Source organism: Chroicocephalus ridibundus, chromosome 8, assembly GCF_963924245.1.
Source record: "Chroicocephalus ridibundus chromosome 8, bChrRid1.1, whole genome shotgun sequence".
Classification (NCBI taxonomy): Eukaryota; Metazoa; Chordata; class Aves; order Charadriiformes; family Laridae; genus Chroicocephalus; species Chroicocephalus ridibundus.
The window spans coordinates 3,519,089-3,533,954 of NC_086291.1; the positions used below are offsets into that span (position 1 = coordinate 3,519,089).

Sequence of the window (14,866 nt, forward strand, 5' to 3'; positions counted from 1 at the left end):
TACCTTGCCTGATAAGCTGCTGTGGGACCATCTCTGTCCAGGAACCGAATTAGATACTTGAAGGAAAATGCTAAACAAGCAACCTGCTCTCCAAGAAACCCTCACTTTTTCCCTGTAACAGAAATTAAAAACCAGACCTTCTCACTCTGAGCAACGTTGCCCTTCTCATGCAAGTCAGGACACCTCCTACAGTGACGTCCAGGTGCCTCAACCTCCTTCGCCCTTGCCAGCCTCCTCCCTGTGTCTTTCTAAAGGGCATGGAGGAGACGAGCTTCACCCAGGACTTCTCAGGGTTGTTCCCAGCCTTAATCTCTTCTCATGCTCTAGGAGGGTCTCACCCATGTGCCCATGATGGGAAAGAGCTGGAGGGCAATACAGTCCAGGCTGGATGTTTCATGATGTAGGCTGTGTTGGATCTCTGCCTGAAGATCTTCCCTGATATGATAGCAATTTGTCTGTATTTTAGTGCAGTTTGGTGAAGGGTCTTTATATATGAAAGGCCAGCAATGTGCCCTTGTGGCCAAGAAGGACAATGGCATACCAGGGTGCACCAAGAAGAGTGTGGCCAGCAGGTGAAGGGAGGTCATCCTCCCTTCTGCTCTGCCTTGGTGAGGCCGCATCTGGAGTGCTGGGTCCAGTTCTGGGCTCCCCGGTTCAAGGACAGGGAACTGCTGGAGAGGGGACAGCAAAAAGGGCTACCAAGATGATGAGGGGACTGGAACACCTCTCTTATGAAGAAAGGCTGAGGGATTTGGGTCTCTTCAGTCTGGAAAAAAGATGACTGAGTGGGGACCTTATCAACACTTATAAATAGTTAAAGGGTGGGTGTCAGAAGGATGGGGCCAGGCTCTTCTCAGTGGTGCCCGGGGACAGGACAAGAGGTAACAGGCACAAACTTGAGCATAGGAAGTTCCACCTAAACATGAGGAGGAACTTCTTTCCTGTGAGGATGGCAGAGCCCTGGCACAGGCTGCCCAGAGAGGTGGTGGAGTCTCCAGCTCTGAGACATTCCAAACCCACCTGGACGCGTTCCTGCCCAACCTGCTCTGGGTGACCCTGCTCTGGCAGGGGGTTGGACTAGGTGATCTCCAGAGGTTCCTTCCAAGCCCTGACATTCTGTGATTCTGTGATAATGGTATGGATGTACTCTCAAATAATGGGTTTTGTTTGAACAATATTTAACATAAATTTTGAATCTTTGGTTGTTATGGTTTAAAAAAAAAATAAAAAAAGTGACAAACCAGTCATTTCTGTGTATGGTTCATAGCCCTTGCTGTTTTCAGAGATGTGATGTGATGTTGGATATACCAGCTTACAGGAGTCAAGGAAGAGTCCCTGTGCCGTCTATCTCAAGCCCAGTAGAAATTATCCTAAACATCTCTCCTTTCTCTTTTGCAGTCGAAACCATCTGTAATGCAGGGGGTGTTTTGTAAGAACCAGCTACCTGGGACGTGTCTGTGAAGCAGGAGTTGTTGCCACTGGAGAAGGAGCTATTGATTTAAGCAGCTTGAAAATGCTTAGCAGACACAGTCGGGCTGCAGAATTTGGGGAATAGGAGGGTGGTGGCCTGTGGAGAAGTGTAAGGCTTTAAGGAGAAATTAAGTTTGCATGATTCAACTTTTTTTTTTTATTATTTTTTAATTAAAAGTATCTGTTTCTTTGTTCCAAGGGTGAAGTGACTCATCTGCCCTAGCTCATCAGAGGATGGTTAACTGACGGCCCGATTAGACCACACCATGGAGAAGACAGATGGTACGAAGGCTACGGGATGTTTGTTTGCTCATTTGTTTCTTGAAAAAAGCACCCAACCTGGAGTAATTTCCTTACTGTAAATAACCTGTTTTCGATAGATATGCGCTAGGGCCAGGAGATGAAAAATGTGTCGTTCATGTATTATGCAGACTTCCTAAACCGCAGAAAAAACGTGGTCGCAGCTCTCGGTTCAGCCCCTATTTGTCCTCCCGTCCTCTGCGGTGCGTGGGCAGGACAGATCTCTGCTCCTACCGGCTGGGCTTTCCCCTTGTGCCCTATTACCCTACGTGACGTTTTCCTTCTGTAATTCCTCTGACTTTCACGTGCCGCTTCCCAGCAGAAAGGCGGCTGCATCTCGGTGATGCTCTGTGCCAAGTTCTCCCGGTCCCCGCGCGGGTGCTGCACCAGGATGGAGAGAGAGGGAGCAGCCGTGAGACCTGGTCCAGCCGCTCCTCCTCCTCCTCCTCCTCCTCGCGGAGCACGGCTTGTTTGCTCAGAGGCGCAAAGCAGCCCAAACCACGAGCAGTGATGTGGGGGTTTAACTATTTCGACCCTCAAAGCTGAAATTTAGGGGCTGTGGAGTTTTGCAGGCTGGATCTGACTGTATGAAGTTGCGTTAAACCAGGAGCCTCGGGCTGCGCGGAGCTGTGTTCAACCCGGAGCCGTGCGGTTTGCCTGCAACAGCTGGGTGGGCAAACACGCTGTCACGCATTTCGCGGCGATTTTTCCTCAATTAAAAGCCGTGCTCGGTGCCGTGCGGCCGGTCACCTTGGGAAGGCACGTGTTTCGCATGGCTGCGGCTGTGTAAAGCAGCCCTGGCTGGCGCTGCCCGGGCCCGGCCGCTGCCCGGCGCTGCATTCATCATTTTCAAGGAATAATTTGTGACCCGGTATTTGCAGATGAAACAATGCAATGATTTTCCTGCTTGGCGCGCACAGCCTCCGGAAAGGTAAAACCAAACCCAAAGCCTTGAGAAATGTAATTGTCACAGATGGGTTCCACCTTTGTTTTTCGAGCTGGATTTATTGTACATCAGGCAGCTTTTTATACTGACACAGACACGTAGCTCTGCCTGCAAAACCTGCTGTTTGCTTAATTGCCAATTAGAGCCACGATTTCAGCAAATTTTCAGCTTCCTCAGTGCAACAATTACCTGATTGACCCCCGGAAAATCAGACCGGACCTTTGCGTGCGTTGCTGCGTCTCTGCGCAGCTTCACCACGAGCCTCCGCAGTGACGGAGTGCAGCCCCCCGCCTGCCCAAAACTGAGAGAAAAAAAGCAGTAACATTTTTCCCCTGCTCTAAACATTTTTTTTTTGTTAATTTTTTTTCTTTTTGTCTTCAAAATTCAATCGTCTCTTTTCTTTGGGTTGTTTCAGCAAACGGCCAGCCACCCAAACCCGATGGGGAGCAGGAGCAGCCCCGCAGCCTCCCCTACTCCGTGGAGACGCCGTACGGCTTCCACCTGGACCTGGACTTCCTGAAGTATGTGGATGACATCGAGAAGGGGCACACCATCAGGAGGGTTCACATCCACCGGAAAGCCAAGCAGCCGAAATTCAGCACCCTGCCCCGAAACTTCAGCCTGCCCGAGAACGGCTCCCGGGGGTGCGTGTCCGCCCCCACCAAGAGCTGGACGGCGACCTGCTCCTTCCCCCAGCGCAAGGCGTCCCTGGGGGCGGAGGACACCCCCCGTCCCCTCCTGCCCAACGAGCTGACCCTTCCCGTGGCCGATGAGCCGAGTTACCGGAGAAAAGCCCTTTTGGCGGAGACGTGGCGGCAGGCGGAGCTGGGGAGGCAGGAGGACGAGCTCTGGGGGCGGCCGCAGCTACTGCGAGCCTCCAGCATGCCGGCTGCCCTGCCGCCCGGCCAGCCCCCGCCGGGGGATGGACGGGTGCCCTCGCCCCTCCGGCCACCTCCCCAGCCCTGCCGCGAGCAGGGTGGCTCCGAAAACACGTTTCGCCCCGGCTCCGATGGCGTCATGTTAAATCTTCCCCGGGAGATGAGCTCGGAGCAAGATGTCTCCTTGGGGCAGAAGGAGCATCCCAGTGGAGGCAGCCCGGGGCTGGTGCAGGTGCAGCCCCTGTGGCAGAGCCAGCATCCCGCCGTGCCGCAGCTGCAGGTGGTGATGGAGAGCAGAGGCGAGGAGGGCGATGCTGCCGACGCCAGCGGTCGCTCTGCCTTGGACAGGGGTGAACCAGCGTCACCGGGTGCCCTCCAGCTCGCAGAGGAGAACACAAACCCTGGGGAAGGGGAGTTAAGTGTGAGTGAAATCACTCCGAACGTGCTGAAGGAAGCTGAGGAGGGGAGTGTCCGGGCTGGAGAGAACAAGGAGAGCTGTGGTCCTCAGCCTGGTGATGCCGGAGAGCCCGGCGGGGTTGCCGCACTGAAGCTGCAGGTTGCTGCTCTGGAGGAGCAGCTGAGCAAGAAGAAGGAGGAACTTGAGCGGATCAGGGCAGTGCTGGAGCAGCAGGATCATGAAATCAAGGAGAAGGAGAAAAGCATTAAGTTACTGGCCAGCTCCAAAGCTCAGCTGGAAGAGAAGCTGTGCCGGGAAACCATGGAAGGTGCCAAGCAGAGCAGCAGGGCTTTGCAGTGCTACGATGCCGCAGTGAACACCGACCTCTCGCAGGTAACCGGGGCCAAGCAAGCCCATGATAAAGGCATCAATGTAAATATCCCCATCTCCACCAAATCCATAGGATGCAGCGTCCACAGAGCAGACAACATGAACGCGCCGGGTGCTCGGAGAGATCAGGGACTGGCAGAGGCTTGCAGTGGTGTCGGTGGAGAGGGACCCGGACATTTTGGTGAAGCCACCATCGAGGCTGGCCTTCAAGCACCGTGCTTCACCCAGCTGAAGATTGACGAGCACCTCAGCGATGACAATCAGAACCACAGGAATAACTACGATACCCAGAGTCTCGCTGCTCACGCAGTGACTGCAGAAGGCTCTCGAGGAACAAGAATTGGTTCAAACACAGGAGAAAACAAGGCGGGCTTTGGCGAAGCTAAACCTCGAGATGGGCTGGAAGAAGAAGGTCCCCCTGACCACGAGGATCTCCCTGCTGTTGACCCCATTGGCCAATACGTAAAAAAAATCCAGGAGCTTTTGCAGGAGCAGTGGCTGTGTTTGGAGCATGGCTACCCCGAGCTAGCGAGCGCTATTAAACAGCCGGCCTCCAAGCTCAGCTCCATACAGAACCAATTAGTTAATTCCTTAAACTCGTTGCTGTCTGCCTACTCTACGCAAGGGCCCGCGGATAAGGAGAATTCGAACACACACTATCAACAGTTGGGTAAATAATATTGGCATAGGTTTCAACATGTGCGGGCCAAATTTCTTCCCATTTATTCAAGTGTTGAGCAGGGGTGATGCAGCGGAGCTCGCTGGTATAATTAGCGTCAGTCAGATCAGAAACGGCCCCTCCTAAACAGGTATGAGAAAGGCAAATCTCTGCACATCATAAACTATGTGATCTTAAATAAAAAAAGCAAACGAAACCACGTAGGAGCTGATAAAGCTATACGCAGGATCAGCTTCCAAAAGTGGCCGTACTTGTGGCCATTCCATCAAATAACCATTTTTCTTAGTTGGATTGGACATCTCAATTTGCAAGGATCTAGGACTCTTGCTCATCTGGGGTAAATCAGCATGAAGGTCACCAGAACCAAAACCAATTCAAGGTAACTGAGCAACGAGGCTGGGGAAAGGCCCGTCCCCACTCACAGCCGGTCAGCTAAAATAATTTTAGCTTATATGAAGATGAGAATCCAAAACCGAAGGCTGCCTGTTCACTGTCGGGGGGGCTTGCAAGTGGATAAGTGACCTATTACTTATAAGCAATACGTGTGAGGATTGAAAAAAAATAAAAAAACATTATCGCCAAAGTGAAGCCTACTTATATTTATAGGACACATATATAATTCCCAGTCACTTCCTTTGTATTCTCAGTCACTTGGAGATGTTTGCTCCTGTATTTTAAAGGAAGCAGGGCAGGTTCAGATTGTGGCCAGGTGCATCAGTAGTTTTGCAAGACATAAAAAACATGTCCTAAGATGAACTAAGGTGCTTACGGTTATGATTTGTAGTTTGATGCTAGATGTTGGGAATAATCATGGATAATTATGGCACATCTGCTTAATTAATCTATTATTTTGTATTTTGCTAGAAATCTCTCCAACCACAAGTCTTAAATCTATCATGAAAAAGAAAGGTTATGGTTTCCATGCAGGAGGCAATGGGACCAAAAAGAATCTTCAGTTTGTTGGGGTAAATGGTGGGTAAGCATCCGTTCAGAAGATAAAACTGCCTTTTAACATGTGATGTCCTCTGTGTCGCTGAAGAAGTCATTCTTTTTTTCCCCCCCCTTTCCCCTCCAAACCTCTTGATTAAAAGGCCATTTGAAATGGAGCCTCTTTTCTCCCTTCTTTAATCCAGCCCTGATAACCTGTAAGTAACCCTGTAGAAAAGAGGTTGGTGTTTTCAGCACAGCGAGGGACGCCCTGGGGACCGACACTCTCTGCACACCCATCTCTTGGGGCTTCATCCAAAACCCAGCTGGGTCCGTGGGAAGATTCCCACTAATTTTTGGTGGGTTTTGGAGGAGCTCAGCATTGCCTGGGCGGGCACGCTGCCACTAACCTGCCTCCACGCTCCAGCGACAGCCAACAAACGTTGGTTCAGGGACTGAGAAAAGACTATTTCAGTAAATAAGGCATTACCTCGGGCTGAAGGAGACCCGTAGTTTAGGTTGTGCTCCAACACCCAGTTCCCTGTGTATCCAATCTCTAACACTCTTTGGCTGTTGAGCTAACTAGATACAACGACGTGTGCTGTTGATGCATCTCTAAGAGCCGCACCGGCACGTCTCCTACCGAGGAGTACGTGTGCTGGCACAAAGAGGGCAGGAGGCATTTCACTGTCCCTTCACTGGGCAAACAGCTATGTGTGCAAGTGTGGATGCTGGTTTCTGCTGACGTAGGCTTCTCTGACTTCCCAGCTCGATGGCTACTGCTGTTGGGTTCATGAGGTGTTACTCACTCTTGTTGTGTAGAGCTTCTTCTACCAACAGTCGCTGAAATGGGTACAACCTGTAGCGAGTAGAGGAATCTCAACTAGTTTGAGAAAAGTTCTGGGGTCCCTCACAGTGAAATGTTCTGTGTCATGGAAGATGTTCTTGTTATTGATGTTTTTGGGCAACCAGAAGAGAGGTCTCTCTAGCAGGGCTGCTTCAATGGTGGACTCGGGTCCGTGCTGGAGCTGCAAATGCAGTTTTTGTCTAGTGGTCCTCAAGGTTGCCGACAAGCCGCCTGTCCCACCTTGCCACAGGGTCCGTGTTTCTCCCGGCTCCCCATCTGCCTGCTGGCAGCTCCCAGCAGGAAGGGGGCTCGCAGCCCTTGCCTGGCCACACTGGGGCTTGTGCCATGGACATCCCTCCAAACCAACTGAGTAGTCCCTGAAGTAACCTTGCCTGCTGCTAATTCACTGCTTCTATCACGCTCCTGCTGGCTTAAGAAGCCAAAAAAAAAAAAAAAAAAAAAAAAGACTAACCCCAAGTTTGGCTGTGGCTCTAACCTTTTAACTTGCCTATCACTCCGGGCTTCATCCAAGGCCCATTGGAGTCAGTGGGTGTCTTCAATGAGTCTTGGTCAGGCCCCGCGGCTGCGGATGGGGAAGGAGTGAATAACATGTGGTGTCCTCAAATAGCTACGAAACGACTTCAAGTGAAGACACAAGTTGTGAAGACAGCCCGTCGGACGGGGATGCGGAGAGTGAGACGGAGAGAAGAGCTGATGATTTGGAGCCCACGCAGGTGAAAGCTGGAGATGAAAGCGAGGGGGCTTCGTCGGGGACCTCCTCGCAGGAGAGACATGAGGATGATGACCTGCAGGAGCCATTGGCAGAAGCAGCGCCTTGCCCTCAGCACAAGGCTGACAGGTAACCAGAAGCCCAGATCGTGCTTTCCATCTCATTTCTGAAAGTACAGGACGCGCAGCGCTGCGTTCAGTCGCTCCCACAGGGCTGGGTTTTGGTGCTTCATCTGCTCGGTGGAAAAGCAGCTGCTGACCTCTGTAGACATGGGAAAAGGCTTTAAAGAGCTAAGTGTTTTTTGAGATACTACAGAATCTAATGGGGATTGATTCAGGCCCTACGTGTGACTGTGGAAGAAGGTGGAGTGAGTCATATTTGGTGAGAATTAGCTCATTTCTCCCCTCTCAAGTAAAGTTTCTAAGTAAAGTTCTTTGCAGATTCAGGAATAAGTTGTTTTTTGGTTTTTTTTCCACTTTAAGATTTCTTGCAAAAGATGAAGTTGACCATCCAGATCTGGGAGCGTGGACTTAAACACTTATTTGGAGCGCTTAACTTTGTACCTAAAAGAAAAAAATCTGTGTCAAGTCAATGAGACAACTTGTGTCCGTAAAGTTAAGCACTTAAATAAGTGTTGACCTAAACTGCATGTTCTGCTTCCTGCTTCAGTACCTCCTGCGAGGTCTGTCTCATGGTGGATTTACAAAAGTATTTTCCCGTTAGATGGAAACCCTCTGAAGATTTCCTTGCCGACTGCCAGCTACTCAGCCAGCACCTCTCAGAACTCAGCACCACCAGCGACAAGCATCTGGTACAGATAATTTTCAATGCCATTTCATACGTGGTTCCCCCCTCTCTGTTACGTTTAATGGATAAGATTATCCTCACAGTGTGTTGCAGCCTGTGCCCTACCATGTCATGGACAGCGTTGGGAGGGGGACGAGATGTCCTCTGAGTCAGTTTTGGAGTAGCCAAAAAGAAAGGAAAAGGGGAAAAAAAAAAAAAAGATGAAGGCTTTCTCTGCTTACTCATTCAAGTTCCCACAGGAAATTCCTTTCCCCCTTATGTTATAGCAGTAATCCCAAACCCACAAGCTAAATACCGGGTGGGTGATGCCAGAGCGCAGGACGAAGTGGCGGAGGGCAAGGAGCGGGGACAGCAACTGGTTTGCAGGCTGACTAACGGTGTAGTAACGGTGTAGACCTTGGTGTTTTCAGCGGCACATCCTGAGCACCGTCTGCCAGGAGTGGTTCCGGGTGTCGAGCCGCAAGTCTTCCAGCCCGGAGGTGGTCGCAGCGTATCTCAAGGCGCTGGGGACCATCCAGCCCCAGCTCCTGGAGATGGTGGTGAACCTGGCTGACAGGAATGGCAACACGGCTCTTCACTACAGCGTTTCCCACTCCAACTTCCCAATTGCAAAGCTCCTGCTGGACACAGGTAGGAACAGCCACTCTCTGCTCGGCCATGGCTTATGTTGGGTATGGGTGTGGAGGTTACTTTATGTCACTCTTGCCCATGGGGCACGGTCCCACAGGGAATGACCACAGTGTGCAGAGCCCAGTAATGAGAGTCCATCTGGGAGTCCCAGACCTGGCAAACAGTGAATGAGGTCCAGGGTCCTCCCAGGGAGTTCAGTGAGGAGCAAAAGGAGATGGGACAGAGGTGGGGCTGGGGACCAAGTACAACCTACGTGCAAGGGAGCCATCTAGTAGATAAGCATGGGGCCAAGGTCCATTCAGGATACAAATGGGGGGCCAGGGTCCATCCAAGGGACAAGTGTGGGGCCAAGGTGCATCCCAGATACAAGCATGAGGCCAAGGTCCATTGAAGGGACAAGTGTAGGGCCAAGGTCCACCCAGGAGATGTGGTTGATCTGAAGACCAGCATCCTCCCCCATAGCCAATCCCTGGGCCCCTGGCTGTGGGCAGGGGTCCCAGCTGAGGCTCCTCAGGGACATTAAGGCTTGTTAGTGCCCTCGGGGCCCTGACGCATCTTGAGGACTTTGCAGTCTGATTTTGCAGGGAGCTCAGAGTCCCCGTGGCCAAGGGCTGTCTCTCATGGCCCTGGTCCAGCTGGGATGGGGTGGCTCCCCCAGCTTCTTGTAGCAGCAAATCCCACATCATGGCTCGGAGCTGGAGGATCAGACCCCCTGAGAGCGTAACAAACCCCACAGCGCTGAAGGAAAACTCCATTCTAAACCGTTGAACTTTCAGCTCGTGTTGCAAAGGAAGAAAAATCTCAGCGGAGCTTGTACAGGGGAAAAACGCACGCGTGCTCAGCAAGAATAGAGGCACTTTGGCCTTCTCCCACGGGCCAGACAATCTGTTAAATGTTAGGGAAATGGCAGATTATCATACACATCTATAACCCGATTGTTGCCGCAGACCAGTGGGGAGCCGTGGGGTTTGTCCCCTCCTGCCACCGAGTGCCCGAGGTGGCCGGGTCCCCGGGACAAGGAGCCGAGCCCCAGCCCGTCAGACAGGGCTCGTTATTGTAATGCCCATGGCATTAGTTATCCTCGCCTTTTTTTTTTTTTTTGGTTATGGTATTCAAAGTTAATTGAGTTGACTCTAGCAAAAGTTAATTGTAATTAACTGTAGCAATGCGTAGCACCAAACATCCTTTAATGCTGTGCTTACGAGACTAGATTTAGTGCAGATAAATCTCAATCCTGTATAATTATGGAAACTCCTGTTTCTGGGAAGACGTGGCTGCGTGTTTTATAATTCCCTCTTTGCCTCCCGTTTGCTCGTCTCTCCCCATCTGATTCCTCGTGGGGCCGACCCCTTCCCCGGCACGGTGCATCGCCCGCCAGGTGTGTGCCGCCTGGACCTGCAGAACCGCGCTGGCTACACGGCGGTGATGCTCACCCCGCTGGCAGCTGCCGAGACGGGCGAGGACATGGAGGTGGTGATGAAGCTGCTGAAGGAGGGGGACGTCAACCTGCGAGCCGCCCAGGTGCGTCCCCGTCGCTCTGCTCGCTCTGAAAACCGAGCGTGGCCCCACATGGGATCGTGGCACGGCGTGGCAGGGGGCAGCGGGTATGAATTTGGCAAAGGCGTCTGCAAAGTGCCTCCTGCTGAGCTCGTTGCCTCCTGTTTGCAGTCATCGTTGTGCGATGCCAGTTCAGGCTGTGGCATCGTCATGCCCACATAGAGACCTCAGGGTGGGGGGGATATCATTCAGGTTCCTTACACTGCATGTGCAGCGCCAGGCTGAGACCCGGTGGTAGACCTTGGGTTGGAGTTGCTGTTTCCCAAGAGTTACAAAAGCAACCTCAGCTGAACTGCAGCGTGGCCACCCACCAGCTCCCCACGAAGGGACGCAGGAGCTCAATCAAATGAAGAGACAAAAGGAAGGCTGAAAATTTTCCAAAGTAACTTGTGTGAGCTAAAAAGTCAAAGTCTGAAGAAGTGACACCAGGGAGGAGCAGTGCGGGGTGGACCCCGGGGTATGGGACCCCCAGGTTTGCTGGTGAGCGGTTGTTCATCCATCAGTCACTCATTTGGTCTCAGAGGTGGCAGCGCCCTCATCCATCTTGTCTTCCAAACAGCTGTGAAAGTGAGTCTAGACCTAAGTTAAACTGCCCAGGAGGGTCAGGGGGACCTTTGGGGGCAGCTGGGCGCCGGGCGGTTTGGCCGTGCTGCTGCGGAGCCCCTCCACGTGGCCGTGGTGCAAGAGAGTGGGTATCTCTTGCAATACCTGCTGACGAGCCCCAGTGTTATTTAACAAAAATATGCAATAATAATAATATGAATTATTATGATATATGTACTATGCAACAATAATGTGCAATCTTATTATATTTATGCAATAATAACATTCATTATTATTATTAGATTACGTTCTGACTGAGCAGGACCGTGGGAGGCGGTGGGCGAGGGGTGTTGAGCCTTTCCCTCTGCGCTTGCAGGGAGGCCAGACCGCCCTGATGCTGGGGGTCAGCCACGAGCGGGACGACATGGTGCGAGCCCTCCTCTCCTGCCAGGCCGACGTCAACCTGCAGGACGAGGAGGGGACGACGGCCCTGATGGTGGCCTGCCGGCTTGGCAACGCCGACATCGTCCGGCTCCTCTTGGCCCAGCCCGGCTGCCAGGTCGCGTTGACGGACAAGGTGAGGCTCCGGCACCGGGCTCGGTCCCATACACAACCTCACACCCACCGGGCAGGGAAAGCTCATGCTTTACAGGCAGCAATCCCCGGGTGGTGGTTTTTAAGCGAAGAAGTACAATTTTGGTCCAATTTCTAATCAGGGGATCACTTTGGGGAGAGCACCCCTGTTTTTGGTGCTTGCTGTGCAGCGCGTGGGGTGGCCACAGCAACATCCCACATCCCAGCCGTAGGATGGGCAGGAGCACCGTGGGGGAAAGCCCAACCCAGTGTAAAGCTAAAAAAAATAAATAAATAAAAAATTCTGGACATCTGGAACAATCAGCAGAGCTTCAGCTCCAGGAAATTGGCAGCAATTAACTCTCCCCTGAGAACGGACGCCTCTCTGGGGATACGCGTGGGACGGGATGGGGCTGGGAGCAGCGCGTCCGGCTGGTGGGAATCTCCTCCCATGTGGGCTCATGGCGACAGGCCACGGTGGCCGCGACTATAGTTGTGCAACTATTTTCTAATTAAACTACAACTTGTATTAGTCCCACATGACTAAGACATGCGGGACGGCACCGGGACCAAGGGAAGGCATGGGCAGGGTGCGTTTTGTGCAGTTGAGGTTAAGACACAAAACACCGTGAGGAGGTTTGCAGGACGGCGGGTCATTTTGATGAGGGATGAGCTGCAGGGAAGGAGGTTTTGGGGGTAAATGTCTGGGTGCAAAGCAATCCTGGCCAACGGCTCGCTGGAGAGTGGAGGAAAACTCACTGCCAGCGGGCAGGTTGGCAACAGCCTCCCTTGGCCATGGTGGGCCAAGAAGTGGCGGGGGTCGGGAATGGAGCCGGGTGGATTACGTGTGTCACCGGGGCGAGATGCAGGGACCCGGGCGGTAACGTCTTTGCCTCCTCCCTCCCCGCAGGGTGGTAACTCGGCCCTGTCGCTGGCCCAGCGCGCTGCCCGGGGGGACATCGCCGCGCTCCTGCAAGCCCACGCCAAGCAGAGCCCGTCCCTCTCGGCGTGACCGAGGGGGAGGAGGAACCGGGACGGGGAGCAGGGAACAAACAGCTCCTTCTTGTACAGCCCTCTGGGCGGCTGGGGCCAATATCACAGGTTTCCGTACATACGGGGGGCTGAACCCTGTCAGTTATCTGCAGACATTCCCCATGGCTAATTCTCCTCATTAAGCCTGCTTACACCCCCCTAATCCACGCACATTGCCACCAATGACTCCGAGCTCTCCTATACGCTCATCCTCGTATAGATTTGGCAGGTGAGCCGCCGAAACGAAGGAGAAAAGCACATTAGAAAAGCAATACTTAGTCTTTTGTAACCTTATATTATGGTTGTCCTTTTAATTGACTACTTAACTATAGCTCATTTAACTTGTAAGTTTGTGGCCTAATATTTATTATTAGCTCCTTTGTACGTAGCGGCAGGCAGCGATTATTCGGTATATGTAACAACAAACACAAGCTGGATGGATTATGTAAAGTATAAAATCCTATTTGTGTTTGCTTATGTGGGTCTGATGTAAGAATTAAAAATTAACGCTCTAGGAAAATATTTGAGTATACCAGACCCAAACGCACAGACATTGTTTTGCCTCTATTCAGAATTACCATATGGCTCTTATTTTTTTCTAATTAAGTTTGAGCTAACGGGGAAGCTCAGCCCATTGACATGCACCGTGCATCCACGCGTACGCCGCTCAGGCACAGCGGGGCCCATCGGGTTCTCCCGAGCACGACACGAGAAGATCACAACAGTTCCCATCCCAGGATGGGCTAACGTTGTCCCAAGAGTTTCGTGGCGCGACTTTGCTGCCAGATGCTTTTTGGGCAAGTACCTGCTCTCTGCTTTCCCCCGTGCTCAACTTCGAGATGCCCAAACGGCTCCCAGGTAAAGCCGTGCCATGATTTAGCTGCTGGAGTCGGCCGGTGCCAGGGCCTCCCCCACAGGGTTGGTTCAGCATCGGCTCAAGTCCTACACGGGGCAGAGTTTTTTTCTCTTTAATCCCTCTGCTGCTGCCAAAGAGGGAGGGAGGGCACCTTTACGCTGACATTAAATCGCCGTGTACCAAGAGAAGCCATTTCCTGAGGCTGTGCTGCATCTCTGTAGGCTTTCGTGGACTTGGATGCCATCACCAGTTGAGCTGATGTGTGGTCATATATGACCAGGTCATACGAGGAGAGGCTGAGGGAGCTGGGCATGTTTAGCTTGGAGAAGAGGAGGCTGAGGGGAGACCTCATTGCCCTCCACAACTCCCTGAAAGGAGGGTGGAGAGAGGGGGGTGTTGGCCTCTTCTCCCAGGTGAAGAATGACAGGACCAGAGGAAATGGGCTGAAGCTGCGGCAGGGGAGGTTTAGGTTAGATATTAGGAGGAATGACTTTACTGAAAGAGTGGTCAGGCCCTGGAACAGCCTGCCCAGGGAGGGGGTTGAGTCACCATCCCTAGAGGTGTTTAAGAAACGTCCAGATGTGGCACTTCAGGGCATGCTCTGGTGGCAGAGGGCAGAGATTGTAGGTTGTTTGGTTGGACTCGATGATCTTAAGGGTCCTTTCCAACCATGAAGATTCTGTGATTCTGCGGTAACATCGTAAACGCAGAGCTACTTGCCATCACTAAAAGCAAATCTCCCTTGTTCACTAATTGCTGTTGTGTGTTTGTTACTAAGCAGAAGTTAATCCTGGGCTACTTTGGTTGCTTGTATGTCAGTTCCCACCATGATGGTGTCTCTTGACCTGCCTTTTCCCCTTCCTTTGTACTTGCAATACGTGGCAAAGCCCTTTCCGAGACCCCCTGTCCTCGGCTCGGGAACACTTGCTGCCCTGCGGGAAGGGGAGGGCAGCCCCCGCCTCCTGTTTTCCACTGAAATCTGCTGCCTGCCTCCGGTTTCTTTCCTTTCTTCATGTTATTATTTGGAAGCCCTCACCATCTCAAATGTCTGAAATGTCTAGCTGCCTTTTTTTTTTGTTTGTTTGTTGGGGTTTTTTTTTTGGTTTTTTTTTGTTTTTTAAACCCTGTCCCAAAATGGAGTTACCTCCTTTCTGTATAAATAAACTGGAGTGAAACCTTGACCGGCGTTTGCTCCCGTGCCTGTTCCCATGGCCGTGGTGCTCTCCTGGCAGCAGGGATGCTCTGACGGACAGACAGACGGACAGACAGGCAGGGAAGGACAGCCCGTGGTGACCGCATGTACG

General features: G+C 52.2%; 1 protein-coding gene across 7 annotated transcripts in view; it reads left to right on the forward strand.

Moving 5' to 3' along the window:
* The window catches only part of KANK4 (KN motif and ankyrin repeat domains 4), a 37,659-nt gene extending 23,015 nt beyond the window's left edge, over nucleotides 1–14,644 (forward strand). For 6 of the 7 annotated variants that reach the window (XM_063343980.1, XM_063343982.1, XM_063343987.1 and 3 more), the window contains 9 exons: nucleotides 1,670–1,752; nucleotides 3,132–5,051; nucleotides 5,925–6,036; nucleotides 7,463–7,693; nucleotides 8,288–8,375; nucleotides 8,782–9,001; nucleotides 10,380–10,522; nucleotides 11,478–11,678; nucleotides 12,585–14,644. In XM_063343980.1, coding sequence (XP_063200050.1) covers nucleotides 1,737–1,752; nucleotides 3,132–5,051; nucleotides 5,925–6,036; nucleotides 7,463–7,693; nucleotides 8,288–8,375; nucleotides 8,782–9,001; nucleotides 10,380–10,522; nucleotides 11,478–11,678; nucleotides 12,585–12,686 — 3,033 coding nt within the window. In that variant the 5' untranslated portion in view covers nucleotides 1,670–1,736 and the 3' untranslated portion in view covers nucleotides 12,687–14,644. Of the gene's footprint in view, nucleotides 1–1,398; nucleotides 1,580–1,669; nucleotides 1,753–3,131; nucleotides 5,052–5,924; nucleotides 6,037–7,462; nucleotides 7,694–8,287; nucleotides 8,376–8,781; nucleotides 9,002–10,379; nucleotides 10,523–11,477; nucleotides 11,679–12,584 lie in introns of all 7 variants that reach the window. The other variant, XM_063343985.1, reaches the window with a different exon arrangement.
* Nucleotides 14,645–14,866: the final 222 nt, after the last annotated feature.